The sequence below is a fragment of the Camelus ferus genome, chromosome 7 (assembly GCF_009834535.1).
Source record: "Camelus ferus isolate YT-003-E chromosome 7, BCGSAC_Cfer_1.0, whole genome shotgun sequence".
NCBI classification, from domain to species: Eukaryota; Metazoa; Chordata; class Mammalia; order Artiodactyla; family Camelidae; genus Camelus; species Camelus ferus.
Genome location: NC_045702.1, coordinates 29,144,541 through 29,160,446, shown reverse-complemented (window position 1 = coordinate 29,160,446; position 15,906 = coordinate 29,144,541). Strand labels below are relative to the sequence as shown.

The window sequence follows — 15,906 nt, the reverse complement described above, 5'->3', positions numbered from 1 at the left end:
AGGAGGTAATTAGGTTTAGTTATTTATCTATTATTTTTTTAGAGGAGGTACTGGGAATTGAACTCAGGACCTTGTGCATGCTAAGCATGTGCTCTGGCACTTGAGCTATGTCCTCTCCCCACACCTTTTCATTTAAGTTTATGAAGCCTTATAAGCAACAGAATGGAGTTTATATCCTAAATTGCTGACCTAGATTTTTCACAGCCTAACTGCACCCCATATTTGCACATGTGTGTCTAGTGCTTAATTGGATACTGGATAGGTGGGCACTAGGCGGGTGGATGTGCCCCCGCTCTCTCAGACAATGCCCACTGCTGGTGCTGCGCCATCCTGGCACTTCTTTAACTACTGTGTTCAGACTGTCCACAACTATTTTCATTCTTGTTCTCCAGGAAAAATTGCCAGTGGATTACACTGGGCAATAAAGATGAACTTAATTATCACCCTCTGTTGAGGTTGAAGGTTCTTGTTAAGATGCAGATATTGCAAGTTAATGGAAAAAACCCGACGTATTAAGCCAGTGTCACTTGTTGGTATCTTAGTCAGAAATGGTGGATAAAACTGCTTAGCCCTTGAGCTGGGCCCTAATTCAGTTACATTTTAAGGAAGGTCAAGTTGTAGAGACATCAGGAACATAGAACAGGGGCTGACTGAAGATGGTGGAGACCAGGGAAGTATAGACAAGAATCTGGACCCTTGGGGTGGGTGGGATGAAGGTGAACATCAGAACCTTCTGCAAAGTTTTGCCCTGAAACGGTCAAAATGTTTGCATTTGGCATGGCATTTCCTCTTTTTATTCTGATGGCTTTGCTAGAATACTTTTCCTATTATAAGTTTATTTTGCCTCTCAGAAATTGCTGAAAGACTCCCTTTTGATTTTTGCTGGGTAACATGCATTTTGATATATTACCGAATTCTTAGTGGCACCAAATTTTAGAACTCTCTGAAGAAAAGAAAGATGCTAAGGGTAAAAGCATATGTTGGGAATCACTAATCCCAAGTCCAATTCCTTTCTTTAATAAATATATGAAATTTCACATAAGAAAGGTTGTGTGAAAGATCATTTGATCAAACTTCATTTAGAAGTTTCTCTTTGTATATGATTTCTTTGTTTTACGGTACTCATCCTGTCCCTCCCTCCCTCTTTTGTTTTCCTTTTTCTTTGTTGTCTTTATAGATTTTCTTATCTCTGTGAAGACTATTTTGACTTAGTCATAATAGTAAGAAACAATGTATGTGAAAATAACTGAAGTATCCTGCCTAATTATTTACCATGCCAGCTTTTCGATCATAAGTTGTTATTTACTAGAGGAGTAGTGGGCAGATGTATGTAACTGCTGTAGGGTGAGGAGACAAAACATAAGGAAATTTTAATCCCTGTCTTCGTTCATAAGTGATGATTAAGTCAGCACATCGATGCACAGTACTTAACCCTCCAGCTACAGTCAGTTCATTCAGCAAATAGCTCATTGCTGAGTACTATGTGTTACAGTTAACAGAATTATATAAGGGTATTGAGGGTCTATTTTCTTCTTATTCACAAATCATTTTATATTTGTAGTAATAGAGACTAGACTTCTGCAAACTATAAACTCCTAGTATCAGGTTATTTAGGGGAAGTTTCTTTCCTTCTTTCTTTTTATGAAGAACACTTTTAATATAGAATGTTGAGCAGTTGGTTTTTCCCTCTGGGAAGGATTCTACCATCATTCTCAATACTTTTTGACTAAGCTATAGTCACATCAGTTCAGAGGTGTTGATGGTTTTATACAGTTGTATTCGGTAAGATATGAGTCTTTGGTGTTTACAGTAAGTTGACTTATTTTATTCTCATATTTTTTAATTCAAAAAAATTTTTTACAGAGGTACTGGGGATTGAGCCCAGGACCTTGTGAATGCTAAGCCTGTGCTCTACCACTGAGCTATACCCACCCCTACTCCCATTTTCATATTTATGTACCATCTTCTACATGCTAGAAGATTTGAAACTGTATCTGATTCCAAGTCTGTATTGAAGATGAAATGAAGTTAATATTTCTATCTGTCTCTTTTCTCTTTATTTTAGCTGGACCAGACCAATTTTGAGGAAAGGTTATAGACAACGCCTGGAATTGTCAGACATATACCATATCTCTTCTTCTGATTCTGCTGATAATCTGTCTGAAAAATTGGAAAGGTATGTTCATGAACATTGTTAATTAGTTGAAGAGAGAAAATATTACTTAGAGACTAGAGAACTGACATTAGAGGGCTGAAGTCTTAAAATGGCATTTTCAAAATAGGAATTTTTTTGATGAAGTCTTGATCAGTTAAGAATTAAAAAAATGAAAGGATGAAAGAAAAAAACCATTTTCCTGAGAAAGGACTTTTTTTTCCTGAAAAATACATATTTGAATTCTGAGAAGTTACCTGTTTTTAAGGAACATTAAGTAGATTTTGTGAAGACTGAAATACATCTTTATAAAGCAAGTTGTGTATACTTGCCTCCAAAATCTTAACACGTGAATGCAAATGTATACACTTGGAAATCTTAAGGTAATGGCTATTGGGTAAAAATTTCATATTTTTGAGTACATATTGAATGCCAGGCGTAGTGTCTCTTCTCCACCTCTCTGGAAGGAAAGCATCATTATCTCCATTTTATAGAAGAGCAAATTGAGGCCCAGAGAGATGATGTAATTTTCCAGCTAATAACTGATCAAGCCATGGTTCAAGCCCAGGTCCATACTCCCGGCTTCCGCAGGAATAGTGTTTCCCATTGCAAGGGGGTCCTCTTTTTTTAAGTGTATTGGTCATAATTCTTTTGATTGTCAGTGACAAAAACCCAATTAATTAGCTTAAGTAAATAAAAATAGGAAATTTGTCGGCTCTTGTTGTCTACCTGTGTGAAAGCTTAGGTAGAGAACTGGCCTCAGGGGCTCAGTGGAACTAAGGACTGGTTTTATTCTCTCAGACCAGTTTACTCCATGCGATGGGGTCTCAGAACTCTTTGCTCATATCTTTAGAGACCACAGAGGTAAGAGTGGCCAAATGTGAAAAATCCCAGAAACTTCTGAGTCACGAGTACACTCCATAGACCAACAACAGTCTATGAAATAACTAGACTGGGTCTTGTGCCAGCAGTACAGGGTCTGATATCAGATGATGGGGAAAAGGGAGAGGGAGTTGACCCAAAAAAAAAAAGAAAAAAAAAAAAGAAAAGAAAAATATGTAGCTACTTTTTTATTGCACCAAAATAAAATAGTTGAGTAGACTTGCAATTTGTTTACCTTATGTTCATTAAACTCATTGAATTTCTTTTGAAGTTTTAAGACAAATAAGATATTCAACCTTACGTTTTCTTGATTTTATTCAAAGAATTAGCTGATGGGAGTAATAGATTTACATTTCCAAGATCAAGGACCAACTCCTATTCTTGAACACTTTGAGTAAGTGCCATGAAGGCTGGGATATTTTGGTGTTTTTGTTTTCGTTCTGTTTATAATGTGCCTGGAATAGGGTCTGGTATATATAATCGTCCCTTGGTGGACTGACCCTCCTTGGATACTGAAATCTATGGCTGCTCAAGTCCCTCGTACAAAATGGCGTAGTATTTGCATATAGCCTACACATCCTCTCCAATATTTTAAATCATCTCTAGATTACTTATAATGCCTAATACAATGTAAATAGTTGCCAGCACATGACAAATTCAAATTTTGCTGTTTGGAACTTTCTGGAACTTTGTGTGTGTGTGGGAATGTTTTCCATCCCCAGTTGCTTGAATCTGTGGATGTGGAACTTGCAGACACAAAGGGCCAGCTGTAGTAGGTGCTTAGTAAATATTTGTTGAATGAATGAATGATGATTGAATGGGAGATGATTAGCATTATGTAAAAACTTGCAACACTGCTGAAGAGATAAATATATAACCATAATACATTGTAGGCATATCAGCAAGTTCAAAATAATTTAATAGATACTCAGTATCTAAGTTCAAGATAGAGGCTGAGGGAAAGATTAATCAGAGTGGGGTTAGGTTAATCAAAACTGTGTACTCCAGGTTCATTTTTATTTGTCGCCTAATGGAAGACATACACCTGAATTTGTAGGATTATCTGACCTAACAGATTTTTCATCTCAGTTTTCATTGTTTCTCCCATATCAGTTCAGTTTTAAAAATATACTATTTTGTTTCAATTCAACAACTCTATGCCAGCATAAGTGCATAAACTCTATTTTTGTCTTTTATTTTTGTATCTCTTCTTCACTCTATTCTTTCTTTTTTTAATATAAAATTGTTATTTAGAATTTATTGAAACATTTTGGAAGAGTGACATACCACTGATAGTACTTTGTACCTCTGCACTGAGAAGTGACCCCAGCCTCACATTTCTGTGACTTGTAACAAAGGCCCTCAGGTGGTTACCATGTGATTGGGGTACATTGGCCCATCTGGCTTAGTCTGTGGTGGTGGAGTTGAACCCTGTGCATCACTCTTGTGTGCAAACCACACATCCATTCCATGATTGTAGCTAAGCTGCAAACTTGATAAGTATAAAATGTCTGCACTTATGATTCAACTCTTGGTATTTGGAGGGCTTATTGGGGCTATTGCCGTACTGCAGGAACCACACCACCAACTCTCGCTGCTAATTAGTTCCCTTAGGTTCCAATTGTTCATGTCCTATCCATTAAAAAAAAATCCCCCTAATTACCTTTTTCTCAGGTTTCTACCCCATTCTTCACCCCCCCCCCCCCTTTTTTAATAGCTAATTTCTCTTTGCTCTCCTGGTCTTCTTCTCTCTCTTTTTTTTTTTTTTTTAAATCTCAGGTCCCTGAAATGTGGTTTCCATGTCTATTGTGTTCCTAAAATGACAATGACCAGGTTCAGCAGAGGTCTCTTAATATCAAACATGTTATCTTCCTACCATGACTTTGGTGTTGATGACTTCTTCCCACCTTGAAACCATTTCTTTGGTTTAGTGCCACCTCTCTTTCCTGGCTTTCTTATCTGATTAATTCTTCCTCCGAAGGAGAGGCAGGATCTGCCTCCAAATTTAGCTTCTTACCCTGTTGTCAGTCACTGAATGACATAGATCGGAGGCAAGTCTAGTGTGTGAGTGAAAGAGTGGGGAGAGAGTAAGGAAATAGATGGATGGCACAGAGTAATGAGGTGTTATAGGTAGTAAGCTTCTTGGGGAAGCCAGTGCCCATGCATGAGTTCCATGACTGCCAAACTTGCCCTCAAATCTCAGTTGTGTGGTCTTCCTTTAGAGTAACTGAGAACCACCTCTAGTGATGGTAGATGGTTAGTAATGAGGGTAGGTGTTGATAAAATAAAGACTTTCCCGTGAAACTTCTCATCTCTGTACAGTTTAAAAATGAAGGTGAGGGTAACGTTTAGGGATGTATTTGATCCACTTGGGAAGAGGAAGAGGGGTTTTATTAACAGAAAGCAATGACAATAACTGAAATGTAATCAGCTGATAATGTATAGTATTTAAAAGAAAACAAAACATTTATTTAATACCAACCATTTTTCAGACTATTTAAGTTTGATTCCTACCAGAAAACATAGAATTTGATTCTGTTCTAATTTTCCTAAGACTTTCATTGTAATAAATGACTTTAGTAGGTGTAAATGAAGTTTGATGGCATTTGTCTAATACCCCTACATTTAAAAACGAAGTCCAAACAACAAGTTTTTCTAATGTTAAATCACAGAAAAATCCACCTGACTTTAATCTTGTTTTTTGGTTTGACAGTTACATTTTATAAATCCACTACAGTTCTTAACAGGTAATGACCAAGAAGTGAAGGGGAAAAAAATTAAATATTTGTCTATTTTTTGCCTTGTTCCAAGCATAGCAATGTGTATTCATCAGAGTCATACTTTGCCTACCTCTTGCATTCTTTGTTTTTTAGAAATCCAAGACCTTTCTTACTCAAATATTTGCATATGCCTCTTACTGGTCCTACTTTTTATTCTTTTGCAGAGAATGGGACAGAGAGCTGGCCTCAAAGAAAAATCCCAAACTCATTAATGCCCTTCGGCGATGCTTTTTCTGGAGATTTATGTTCTATGGAATCTTGTTATATTTGGGGGTAAGGATCTCATTTGTAAATTCATTATGGATAAAACAATTATATTCATTTTTAATGATTACAAAAGGACTAGAGTAATCTAGTACACAGATAAAAGGGCTAAGCTAACTCCAAATACCAAGAAACCACTAAAACTCTAATGGAGGCAAGTAAAAATGTTTTAGAATTAAGATGTCCTGGAACACAGGTGGCAATTTATAATTTAAAATGGGTTCAGTAAAATAAATTTCTTTTAAAAATTCTTTTCTGTTATGATTCCAAATCACATTATCTTACTGGTATAGGAGATTGCTGGTGACTTTATTTTCCTGTATTCAAAAGGAGAGAGTCAGAGACAATATCAGGAGAAGAATTCAGCTAATTACATATATGAGTGTTTGTGGTATTTTGAAATCATATCTACATGATAAATTATTTCAAGAAAAAGTAGCAAACATTTAAAATCTGGCAGCAAGTTACTTATGCAGTACATTTTCTCAATCTCCTGTGTCTTCATCATTATGAAGGGAGCTCCATGCCTGAAGACCCCAGGCTTGGTGGTATTTAAGTACAGTCTGGGATGTTCCCCAGCTGTCGTCAAGTGTAACACTGATCTATAATTTTTTATATCACCAGAGAATCATTTTGAATCCTTAACTGTAACCTATAAAAGTGACAGCAAGTTGAAAAATTATTTAGTCTTCAAATAAAGACTGTGCACAATATTTGCTTTGGGAGGTTAGGTACCAACTGGATGGATTTGTGTTGTAATTATATTGGTCTTCATGCCTCTGGGGGTGAGGGGTGCCACGGTGTCTCCAGAAGATATGACATACAAGTTGCATTGCTTTAATAACTTGTACTTAATACACACCAGATAAATAGACTTAAATATTTTGACAAAGATGACCACATTTAGGTCTAGAATGCTTTGTAATGCTATTGATAACCTCCTGGAAGAAATTCTTTTGAAATTGTCTGTCTGTCTGTCTGTCTGTCTATCTATCTATCTATCTATGAATCAAATATTTATCTCTATAGAAAGCTGCAGCAGTTGTTCATAAATAGGAATAAAGTAGCTGAAGAATTCATTTTCTCTTAAGATATCTTTGATGTGATTTTTTTTTTTAGAGTACCCAGAGCTTTGGGAAACAATTTTATCCATAGCTTCTGGCTCTGTTTCATTTACTTTTAAAAAATATGTTTTATTGTTTGCCTTAATGACACTCTGTATGCTTTTGAATCTGTGTGTAGAAGTACAGTTCACTCGGGCTATATCCTATAAGAGTGCAGCATTCTCAATAAATCATCATTGGATTGAAGTAAATGGTGTTTCAGACAATCATTATGGCATAACCAAGATTGTGGTGAAACTCAAAATTTTCTCTAGTAATGTTCACATCATATGCTGCTCCTCTTGACATAAGCACAACTAAGCAGAAGCTGGAAGAGAGACTGAATGATTAAGCCTCATTCATGCTCTCCGTGACTTGTGCGATAGTTTATTCTTCTAGATTCCACCAGCATGGAAATTTCATATGAACAAAAGCACTCACTGAAACATGAAAATTTAGATGATACTAATACATGAACATATTTATAAATTTCATTTGTTGGTCTGGTATACACAGATCAAAGAATAAACAAGATATAGTTTAATATTTATTGAGTAACTGATCTGCTCCAGGTTCAGCAATAAGCCCTTTACAAAAATTATTTTATTTAATTCTCCTAATAACTCTATGGAGCAGACATTATTATCTCTACTATACAAAAAAGGAAATCAAGATGCAGGAAATTAAGTAAATTTTCCGAAGTTATGCATATGGTAAATTTGAGCGATAGCCAGGTCTCTTTGGCTCCAAAGCCTCTGACCATCCCGTCAGATCAGATTAGAATCACTGTGATTATATGTAGGTACTCAACAGAATGGTGACTCCAGTAATCAGTCTTGGACCTTCTGAGCTTCTTTGCATCTTCTTAGGAGATACAGGTTAACAGAAGCTTGAAAGTTGAGCATTCTTCCAGGGTCATTTCAGGGCAAATCTGAAGAAAGTTCAAAGCAGGTACCAGCACAGGGGAACCAGCTGGAATCTTCCCACTCAACTTAAGAAGGAACTTGTGAAATCCACCTGAGAGCCAGCAGTGCTAAGGATCAAACGCATAGACAAAATTAAAGAGTAGAAGCATGGAGTGGATTTGGAGAAGGGCTAACTTATTCTTAAACTTCTCAAGCTTTTAAACATCCCAGAGAAAAGAATCTTAAAGGCTTTCTTGGTGCATTAATTACCCAGGGGTGGGAGGGACAGGGCTGAGTGGTGTTCCCAAGCTAAGCGGAGCCTGAGAAAACAGGTCTGGACCTGACAGCATGTTTGAAGGGCAAAGTCGATTTCCATCAGCTCAACTTCTACTGATAACCAGCAGAGTATGAGTGAGGAAAGGAACTGCTGGGGAAAGGCAGTTGAAATGTGTTCGGTAAGGAGGCATGGAGAGGAAATTTACATTGGCAGTGGCACAGGTGTGGTGAGGCTGTAGGTTTCTCACCCTTGTCACAGAGAAAAGGCCTCGCTGACACCATGCCATTTTAAGTAGTGAAAATGCTGAAAGCTGTTAAGTCTTAAAGAATTTATATAATTGTTGTGGTCATTAAGATGAGTGCAGCTTTTCAGGGCGTCTGATTTTTCTACACCATTCTTTTTGTCTTTTATAGGTAGAAAAGGAGAGAATTTTGCTATTATCATAAGACTGCCATCCTTTTAAACTACTTATACCAAGTTATTATTTATACTTTTTATAAATATGGTATAGTATTTATCATATTCTTTCTAGACATGTCTTCTTTTTTCTGTGTGTGTCATCTTGGTAATTTTTTAAGTTTTATTAAACGGGCAGGGATTCTTAAAGTTGCTATAACACTATTCTTGGTAAAAGGTGGACATACTTTAAAAATGTCCTGTATGTTTTCAGTCCCTCTAAACCAGGATAACTGTGGTATAAAGAATATTTGATTGGTTTCAGGACTGATAGAAAAAGGACTGTAAAATTTGCTGTTGACTGTGGAAGGTTAAGAAAAAAAGGAAATGCCATTGTGAAAGAGTTTGTCTCTCTGCAATTCTGATGTAATTTTAAATCATATTAGCTATGGCCTCTCATCATTCATTAGGTACTTGGTTTTTCTCCATTTGACTCAGCAGCCAGGTATAACATTCTCTTTAATATTTAAGACTCCCAGAATAGAGGAGAAACTGGCTGTTGAAGAACTGAGTGTGAGTCAATTAAGGACAGTCAGAGAGAAGCCAAGTGAAGGGAGTTCTGTAAGCAGGTTACTGAGAGAATGTGGTAACAATACATTTATTATGATACAAAATTCATAAGTGTTCACTCAAATATATTCCTGATTCCTCAGCAGCTCCGGGCACATTTCCATCATCAGATTGAGATACATGTCAGTGCAACTTGGGTCAAACTAGTTTTATTATTTAAATTTCTTAAACCCCAAGAAGTTTAAGGGCATAAAGAAGTCTTAGTACTTCTGCTGCTAGAGTTCTCAAGTACTACAGTCTGTCTTGCAGAAGATCTTTGTCCTTTGTGTTTTGACAAAGACATTGGAGGGCATTTGAGTTCAAGCATACTGCTAACAAAGGGAGAGTGTTTTTGGGGAATCCTGTACATGGATAGTCTCTGGCTTAGGCACTTTGATTTACTAATACCCCTTTCATGTAAGGTCAGTGCCTCCAGCATATCTTCAAGATGCCTCTTATGGAGGATTCTTTTCTCAGCCTCCCCTCGCATTCCCCCATATCTGGCCTCTTCTCTCACCCCAGCAGTGACTCGGATGCTGCACTGCCTACATTCACCCAGTATCCTGGACATTTCCATCCTCTGCTAGAACCCCCATCTCTAACACATGTGATGCACTTCCTTGTGCTACCTCCAGCATTCTACCCAGTTCCCATGACAAGATTTCGAAAATCATGGGGTTTAGATTTCTTTGAAACATTTTTTACTTTAATCTTTGGAGTAACCAGCAGCCCCACCCCGATAATGTGTGATTTAATTTGTCCAGGATGGGCTCTGGGATAAAGTTCCTCAGGTGAGTCTGATTGGGAACATTATCCCTGAATGCATCTGACTTTCGCTAGAATCTAAGGGGGAACTGAGAGATGGTACACATGGAACTTTTCAGTTTGATTTTTTTTAAATGATAATATTGAAAAAAAATTTAAACATAAAAATAAATATTAACTCCTTTAAAGACAGAAGGGCAATGTTTCTCAAATTTTTATATGCATACCAGCCACAGCCCCCTACCATCTGGCTAAACGGCAAATTCCGATTCAGGGGGTTTGGGTAGAACCTGAGATTCTGCATTTCTAAAAGCTCCCAGGTGAAGATGCTGTTTGCCTCAGCACCATGCTTTGAGTGGCAAGGCCTTACAGGGTCATGGAAGAAGAGGAAGTCTAGTTAGAAGTTACAGTTGTGAAAGAAGTAGGTGGGCTAATCATGGCTAAGGAGCCCCTGATACTAAAGTGACAGAACAGAAATCCCACTGCTAGTAAATATGGCTTATGGTTTTTTCCAAGGTCCCAATGTTAACTGTTAACTTCCTGTGTCTTCTTCTGGCAACTCTCTCTCAGGACTCCACTGGAGTCATGACGTGTGGCACGCATTGAAAGTGCTTTATATGTACTGATTTGGGGGAAGAATAAAAACATAAAACAAACATTTAGATGGTTTTATATAGAAAGCCAACACATTTTACCTATTCACTGTTTATAGGCTGCATAGACAAGTAAATTGGTAAGATATGTGAAAATTTATTTTGCCCCACCATTAATATTTTAAAAGTTGAGATATTCATTATATCCAGAATATGCAAGTATTCACTACTCTTCACTTTCACTTATTTTATTATAAAACCAATTCTTACTTTGTTATAAAATTCAAGAGTCCTTCTCTATTGTTATACCAGTGGGTTAGGTTTTTACGGCAGTGTTGAACAGAGTGGTGCTTCCAGAGCATTTAGCATTCATTATGTGTGCTTTTGAAGGTGAACCTAGGAATGTAACACCATGTCTGGTAGGATATTGTATCAAAGGCAAAATATAGCTCCTGTTCTTACAGATGAAATTTTAAAACAGAATCAGTTTGTAAATTAGGAATTGTTTGTGATCATGTACTTACAACTTAAACTGGGTATGAGGGGGCTCAGTTTCCTCCTTCCTGGTATAAGCATGGTGCCTCTTTACTTCCTGTAGGTAACCAGTATCCAATAGTGACTAAGTACAATGTGGTGAAAGTATCCAGTTTCTAGGATCTCTTCTACCTTTTAAATTATGTGTCTGTGATAGGGGGGCCTAGAGATACGGTCTTTATCATAAATTACAGTGATATTAACTTATAACTTGATTTGGTAGGTTGATGTTGATGTAATCAGTGCTTGACTTGATCTGAGGGAGAACCCTCATGTCATATTGTAACATTTTCATTTCAATTTGAGGTTGTGAATAAGAGGAAGACTCTGGAGTCAAACTGTCTGGTTCAAATCCCAGTTTTACTGCTTGCTAGCTGTGTGACACTGAGCATGTTATCTAAACTCTCTGTCTAGATTTCTTTAATTATAAGGTGGAGACAATGGTAGCACATATTTCACAGAATTATTGTGAGGATTAAACAAGTTAAGCATGTAGAATAAATCCTGGTACACAGCAAATGCTTCATAAATGTTACCTATTATTATATCGTTAAATACAATCTCTACCTACGTTCACAAATACTCCTATTATTTGCATTAACTTACTTCTCCCTACATGCCATAAACAAGTCTTAAATTACCAATTTGGTTTTTATCGGTTATAGGAAAATATTTTGTGCACCTTTAAAAATGATACCTAAATTCTAAGCCTTCCTTCAGAAATTAAAATTAATATTTTAACATATCTTCCATTGTTGCATTTTCTGGGTTAAACCTACTGTTGCTGCTATATCAGTAAGTCCAGAAATGTTTTCTTATAAAATATGAAGAATATGACTTTTCTAGTAAAGACATTGCTGGTAATAGTTAATAAATCAATAAATACTCAAAGGAAAATAAACACTCAAAAGAAAATACCAAAAGCAAAACATTTTAAATTAGGCACTGAATCTAAAAATATGACTCAGGGTAGACACAAATTATGATAATATTTTTGAGATTCTGTTCTGGTGTGGTATACATACATTTTTGTAAAATCTGCATACATCTGGGGCAGTGGATAGATTTTATTTTCTATGCTGAATATGAAAAAATTTTTCCTTTAGCAATTCATATAAAGCCAAAAATTTCCATCAGACTCTAATATATCAAGGTAAACAAAAATTTGTTGACAGTCTTGTTTACCCTATCCAAAGCAGAATCTTAAGCCTTTGCTTTGGTATATATGCCAGCACTCCTTGTATTTTATGATAAATTCTAGGTATATACCTGTATGTGTGTTTACTCTCTGCTATATTTTTTGTATGCGTGTTTTCTTTTTATCAATTATTTATTATCATAAAGTATATACATTTTCTATCCAGAATTTTATCATCTTTTAAGTGTTTTTATTATTATGAAAATAATCAGATAAGTATTGATACATTTGATGTTTATCCTTCCAGTTTTTTCCCGTGGGAATATATACTTAATAAAGGGAGGTGGATCATTACTTTACATAATGTGTTATAAATCTACTTCTCTTCTTAATGTCTTGTGAATATCTTTTCATGTCATTAGATTTTTTACCACTTAATCATTTTAATGTTTAATGACTCATGTGGCTGTACCATAATTAAATTTTATCGGTTCCTCATCATTGAATGTTTAGATTGCCTCTAATTTTTCACTATTTGTAAGTAGTTCTTCAATGAACATCCCTTTAAAAGCTAAATTTTAGTAGATTTTCCACTTGCCTTCCAGAAAAGATGTACTAATTTATTTTCCTGATACTAAAGTAAAAAAATTCAGTCCTCACTAACTATAGGTATTATAATTTTGAAGATGTTTCCAAGTTGCCAAGTGAAAAAGAGTACATTATCATATTTATGTACATTACTTTTGGTTCCTAGTGAGTTTAAACCATTTTTATAGATAAATTATGCATATATATATATATATGCTTTTTTTTTTTTTTTGGTGGGATGTGTGTGTGAATTGCCTTTTCATGTTCTTTGCCTATTTTTATTTTGGTATGTTTGGTTTTTTCCTTGTTGATGTATGAGAGACTATTTTCCCCAGCCTGTTATTTGTTTCTAGTGAGTTTTGTTAACGTTTTATTTTCTTGACAATCAGAAATTTCAATTTTAAAAAATTTGCTCCTAATATATGTACCTTTTTTTTTTTCTGTTTTTGGCATTTGACATTTCAAAGAGTCCTCTCTACTCAAACATTGTGTAAGCACATATCTCTGTTTTTGTTATTTCATCTTTTACGTGTAACTGTCCAATCCATTTGAATTCATTTGGGTGTATGTATGAGATAGAAACCTAATTTTTAAAAAAATAAGTATCCAGTTTCTCCGTTGTTTATTGCACTTTCTCCACTGAAAATAAATGCCATATTTTATTATATAAAAAATTGCTACATGTGCTTAGACCTGCTCTTGGACATTCCAGATAAGTCAGTCTATTTCTTTGTCATGCCACGTATTATTGTAGCTGCATACCATAATTTGATGTTCAGTAATGTAAACCTCACACATTATTCTTTTTCCTTAGATGTTTTTGACTAGTCTCTTTTTTTTACAAATGAAATTTTAGAAATATTTTATCCATTTTGATTCAACAAATATTTGCTGAGTGGGTGCCCTGTGCTAGGTATTGTGCATAGTGTTGGGATTGTTGCAAAAACTAAGACAGTCCCTGCTCTTGTGCTTCACTGCCAAAAATCCACTTGGAATTCTGGTGAAGATTGTATTAATCTTGTAAAATAACTTGGAGGGGAACGTAATCTTTGCAATATTCAGGGGTTTTTTTAAGAAAGTTTTAAAGTCTCTGTGTTTATCTTTATGTTCAGGTTTATTTAGAACATTTATCAGAAACAGGTACTGAAGTTTTATCAGATTTCTTTATAGGTGTTACTAAGATAATCATAGATTCTGTAGTCCATTGGTATTCTATTAATTAATCAATATGGAGAAATCTTAACTTCTCAATATTTCTCAAATAATGTCCTAGAATTCCTGGGATAAAGGTATATAAAATATATTTAAAACAAGTTGAAATGATGATGATGATGATGATTTTACTGATGACACACAATAGAAAACAATGTAACCTTAGAAGTTCTTCAACTAATGATTCTTCCTATACTAGAAACAACTATGCTTTGGGTTTGGAATTGTAATTTTTAAAGTTATCTTGGGATTAACTAATCTACTATAATTGCAAGCATGAACTGAATTTTCTATTTTTACCTGAACTTTCTTTCTTGGTCTGAATATCCTGCAGACATCTCTATCTTTAGAAACATCTGGCTCTTTCCTAGGTATGCAGATAGAACAGAAATGTTTAAAGGATTCTGACTCATCTACAGTGACTTTGAGCTCTGGTCTGGAGTATCCCGTGAGAGACCAGATATATTTCCCAGGAGGTATTTTCAGGCTTCCTAATAATTCCCTGGGAGGCTGATCTAAGCTGAGATTCATGATTATTCCCAGCAGGGATGCAATTACTTGCACTGTTCTCTAACCTGACCCCCTCTACCCATATGGTCTCCTGAACTCACACAATTCAGATCTGCATCCTTCTGAGTAGAAAACGCCCATAGCAATGTCAGGATGTGTCCTAGGACAATTGCCCAAGGAATCCACAGCCTCTGCCCTGGGACTCCCCAGACTTAGATCATATAATCTGAGATGTTAGCTCTGAAGGGGATCTTTAAGATCAACTTGCTGCACCACTCAGTTTGTCAGTGAGGAAACTGTCCAGAGAAGGGAGGTGACTAAAGTGACACAGGGAGTATAGGTAACCTACTAGGATAAGAACTTAGGTTTCAAGCCTCTGTATTCAGTGTTCGTTTCCCTGTCATGCTGACTTAAAAACTGGTATCAGGCTTCTTTTTCCATTATCTCAGTAAACCCTTAATTTCATCTTGATTTGTGTCTGATAAAAATTAACAAAATATTTAATCAAATTTTCAAAGAAATTTACATTTCCCCTCATTACATTCAAGCCTCAGTCTGCTTGGGCTATTTTATATGGTGGCAAATTGGATAATTTCTTGCCTAACTGAAAGTAGTTTGGCAACAGGGTACACACAGCTTTCATGTTCCCAGAATAGAGGACTGTGTTTCTCTCAGTCATGACAAGGGTGATTTTTGTAAAGGACTGCACATGTAGACTAAGCTAGGGATCAGTTACCATTGTTTTCCCTTCCAAATAATAAAATCAGGTGATATCTGTAAATGCTTTCATTATAAATATTAGAGAACATGCTGCTTACAACAGAGTAGGGAAAACCATAGCAGGGAGGGGTCTGGACTGCTGATTCTCTCCTTGAATGTTGACAGTGCCATGTTGTGGGGAGGTTTATATTGTTTTGCTCTTGGCAGATGGTCCAATTATTGGAATTTTCTCAACCAAAAATAAACTGCTTTTTTTTTCTGTGAACATGTACCCTCCCAGATTACTACTACCAGTGTCACTGTGGAAAGCCATTGTTGTTCAAAGGATGAGTATGTCCTCTTTTGATAGGACTAAGGTAACAATTAATTAATTCAGTAATGCAACATGCAGAATAGGTATCTGAATCAGAGTAACATAATTTTATTTATTTAGTTATAATTTGCAGCTGAATAACAGTTCGACAAATGGGTCTATTGT

The 15,906-nt window shown here is 35.8% G+C and overlaps 1 protein-coding gene across 5 annotated transcripts in view; it reads left to right on the top strand.

Annotated features, from left to right (window-relative positions):
- Positions 1-15,906, top strand: part of CFTR (CF transmembrane conductance regulator) — a 168,450-nt gene that overhangs the window by 23,499 nt on the left and 129,045 nt on the right. For all 5 annotated transcript variants that reach the window (XM_032483621.1, XM_032483623.1, XM_032483624.1 and 2 more), the window contains exons 2-3: positions 2,066-2,176; positions 5,979-6,087. In XM_032483621.1, coding sequence (XP_032339512.1) covers positions 2,066-2,176; positions 5,979-6,087 — 220 coding nt within the window. The remainder of the gene's footprint in view (positions 1-2,065; positions 2,177-5,978; positions 6,088-15,906) is intronic.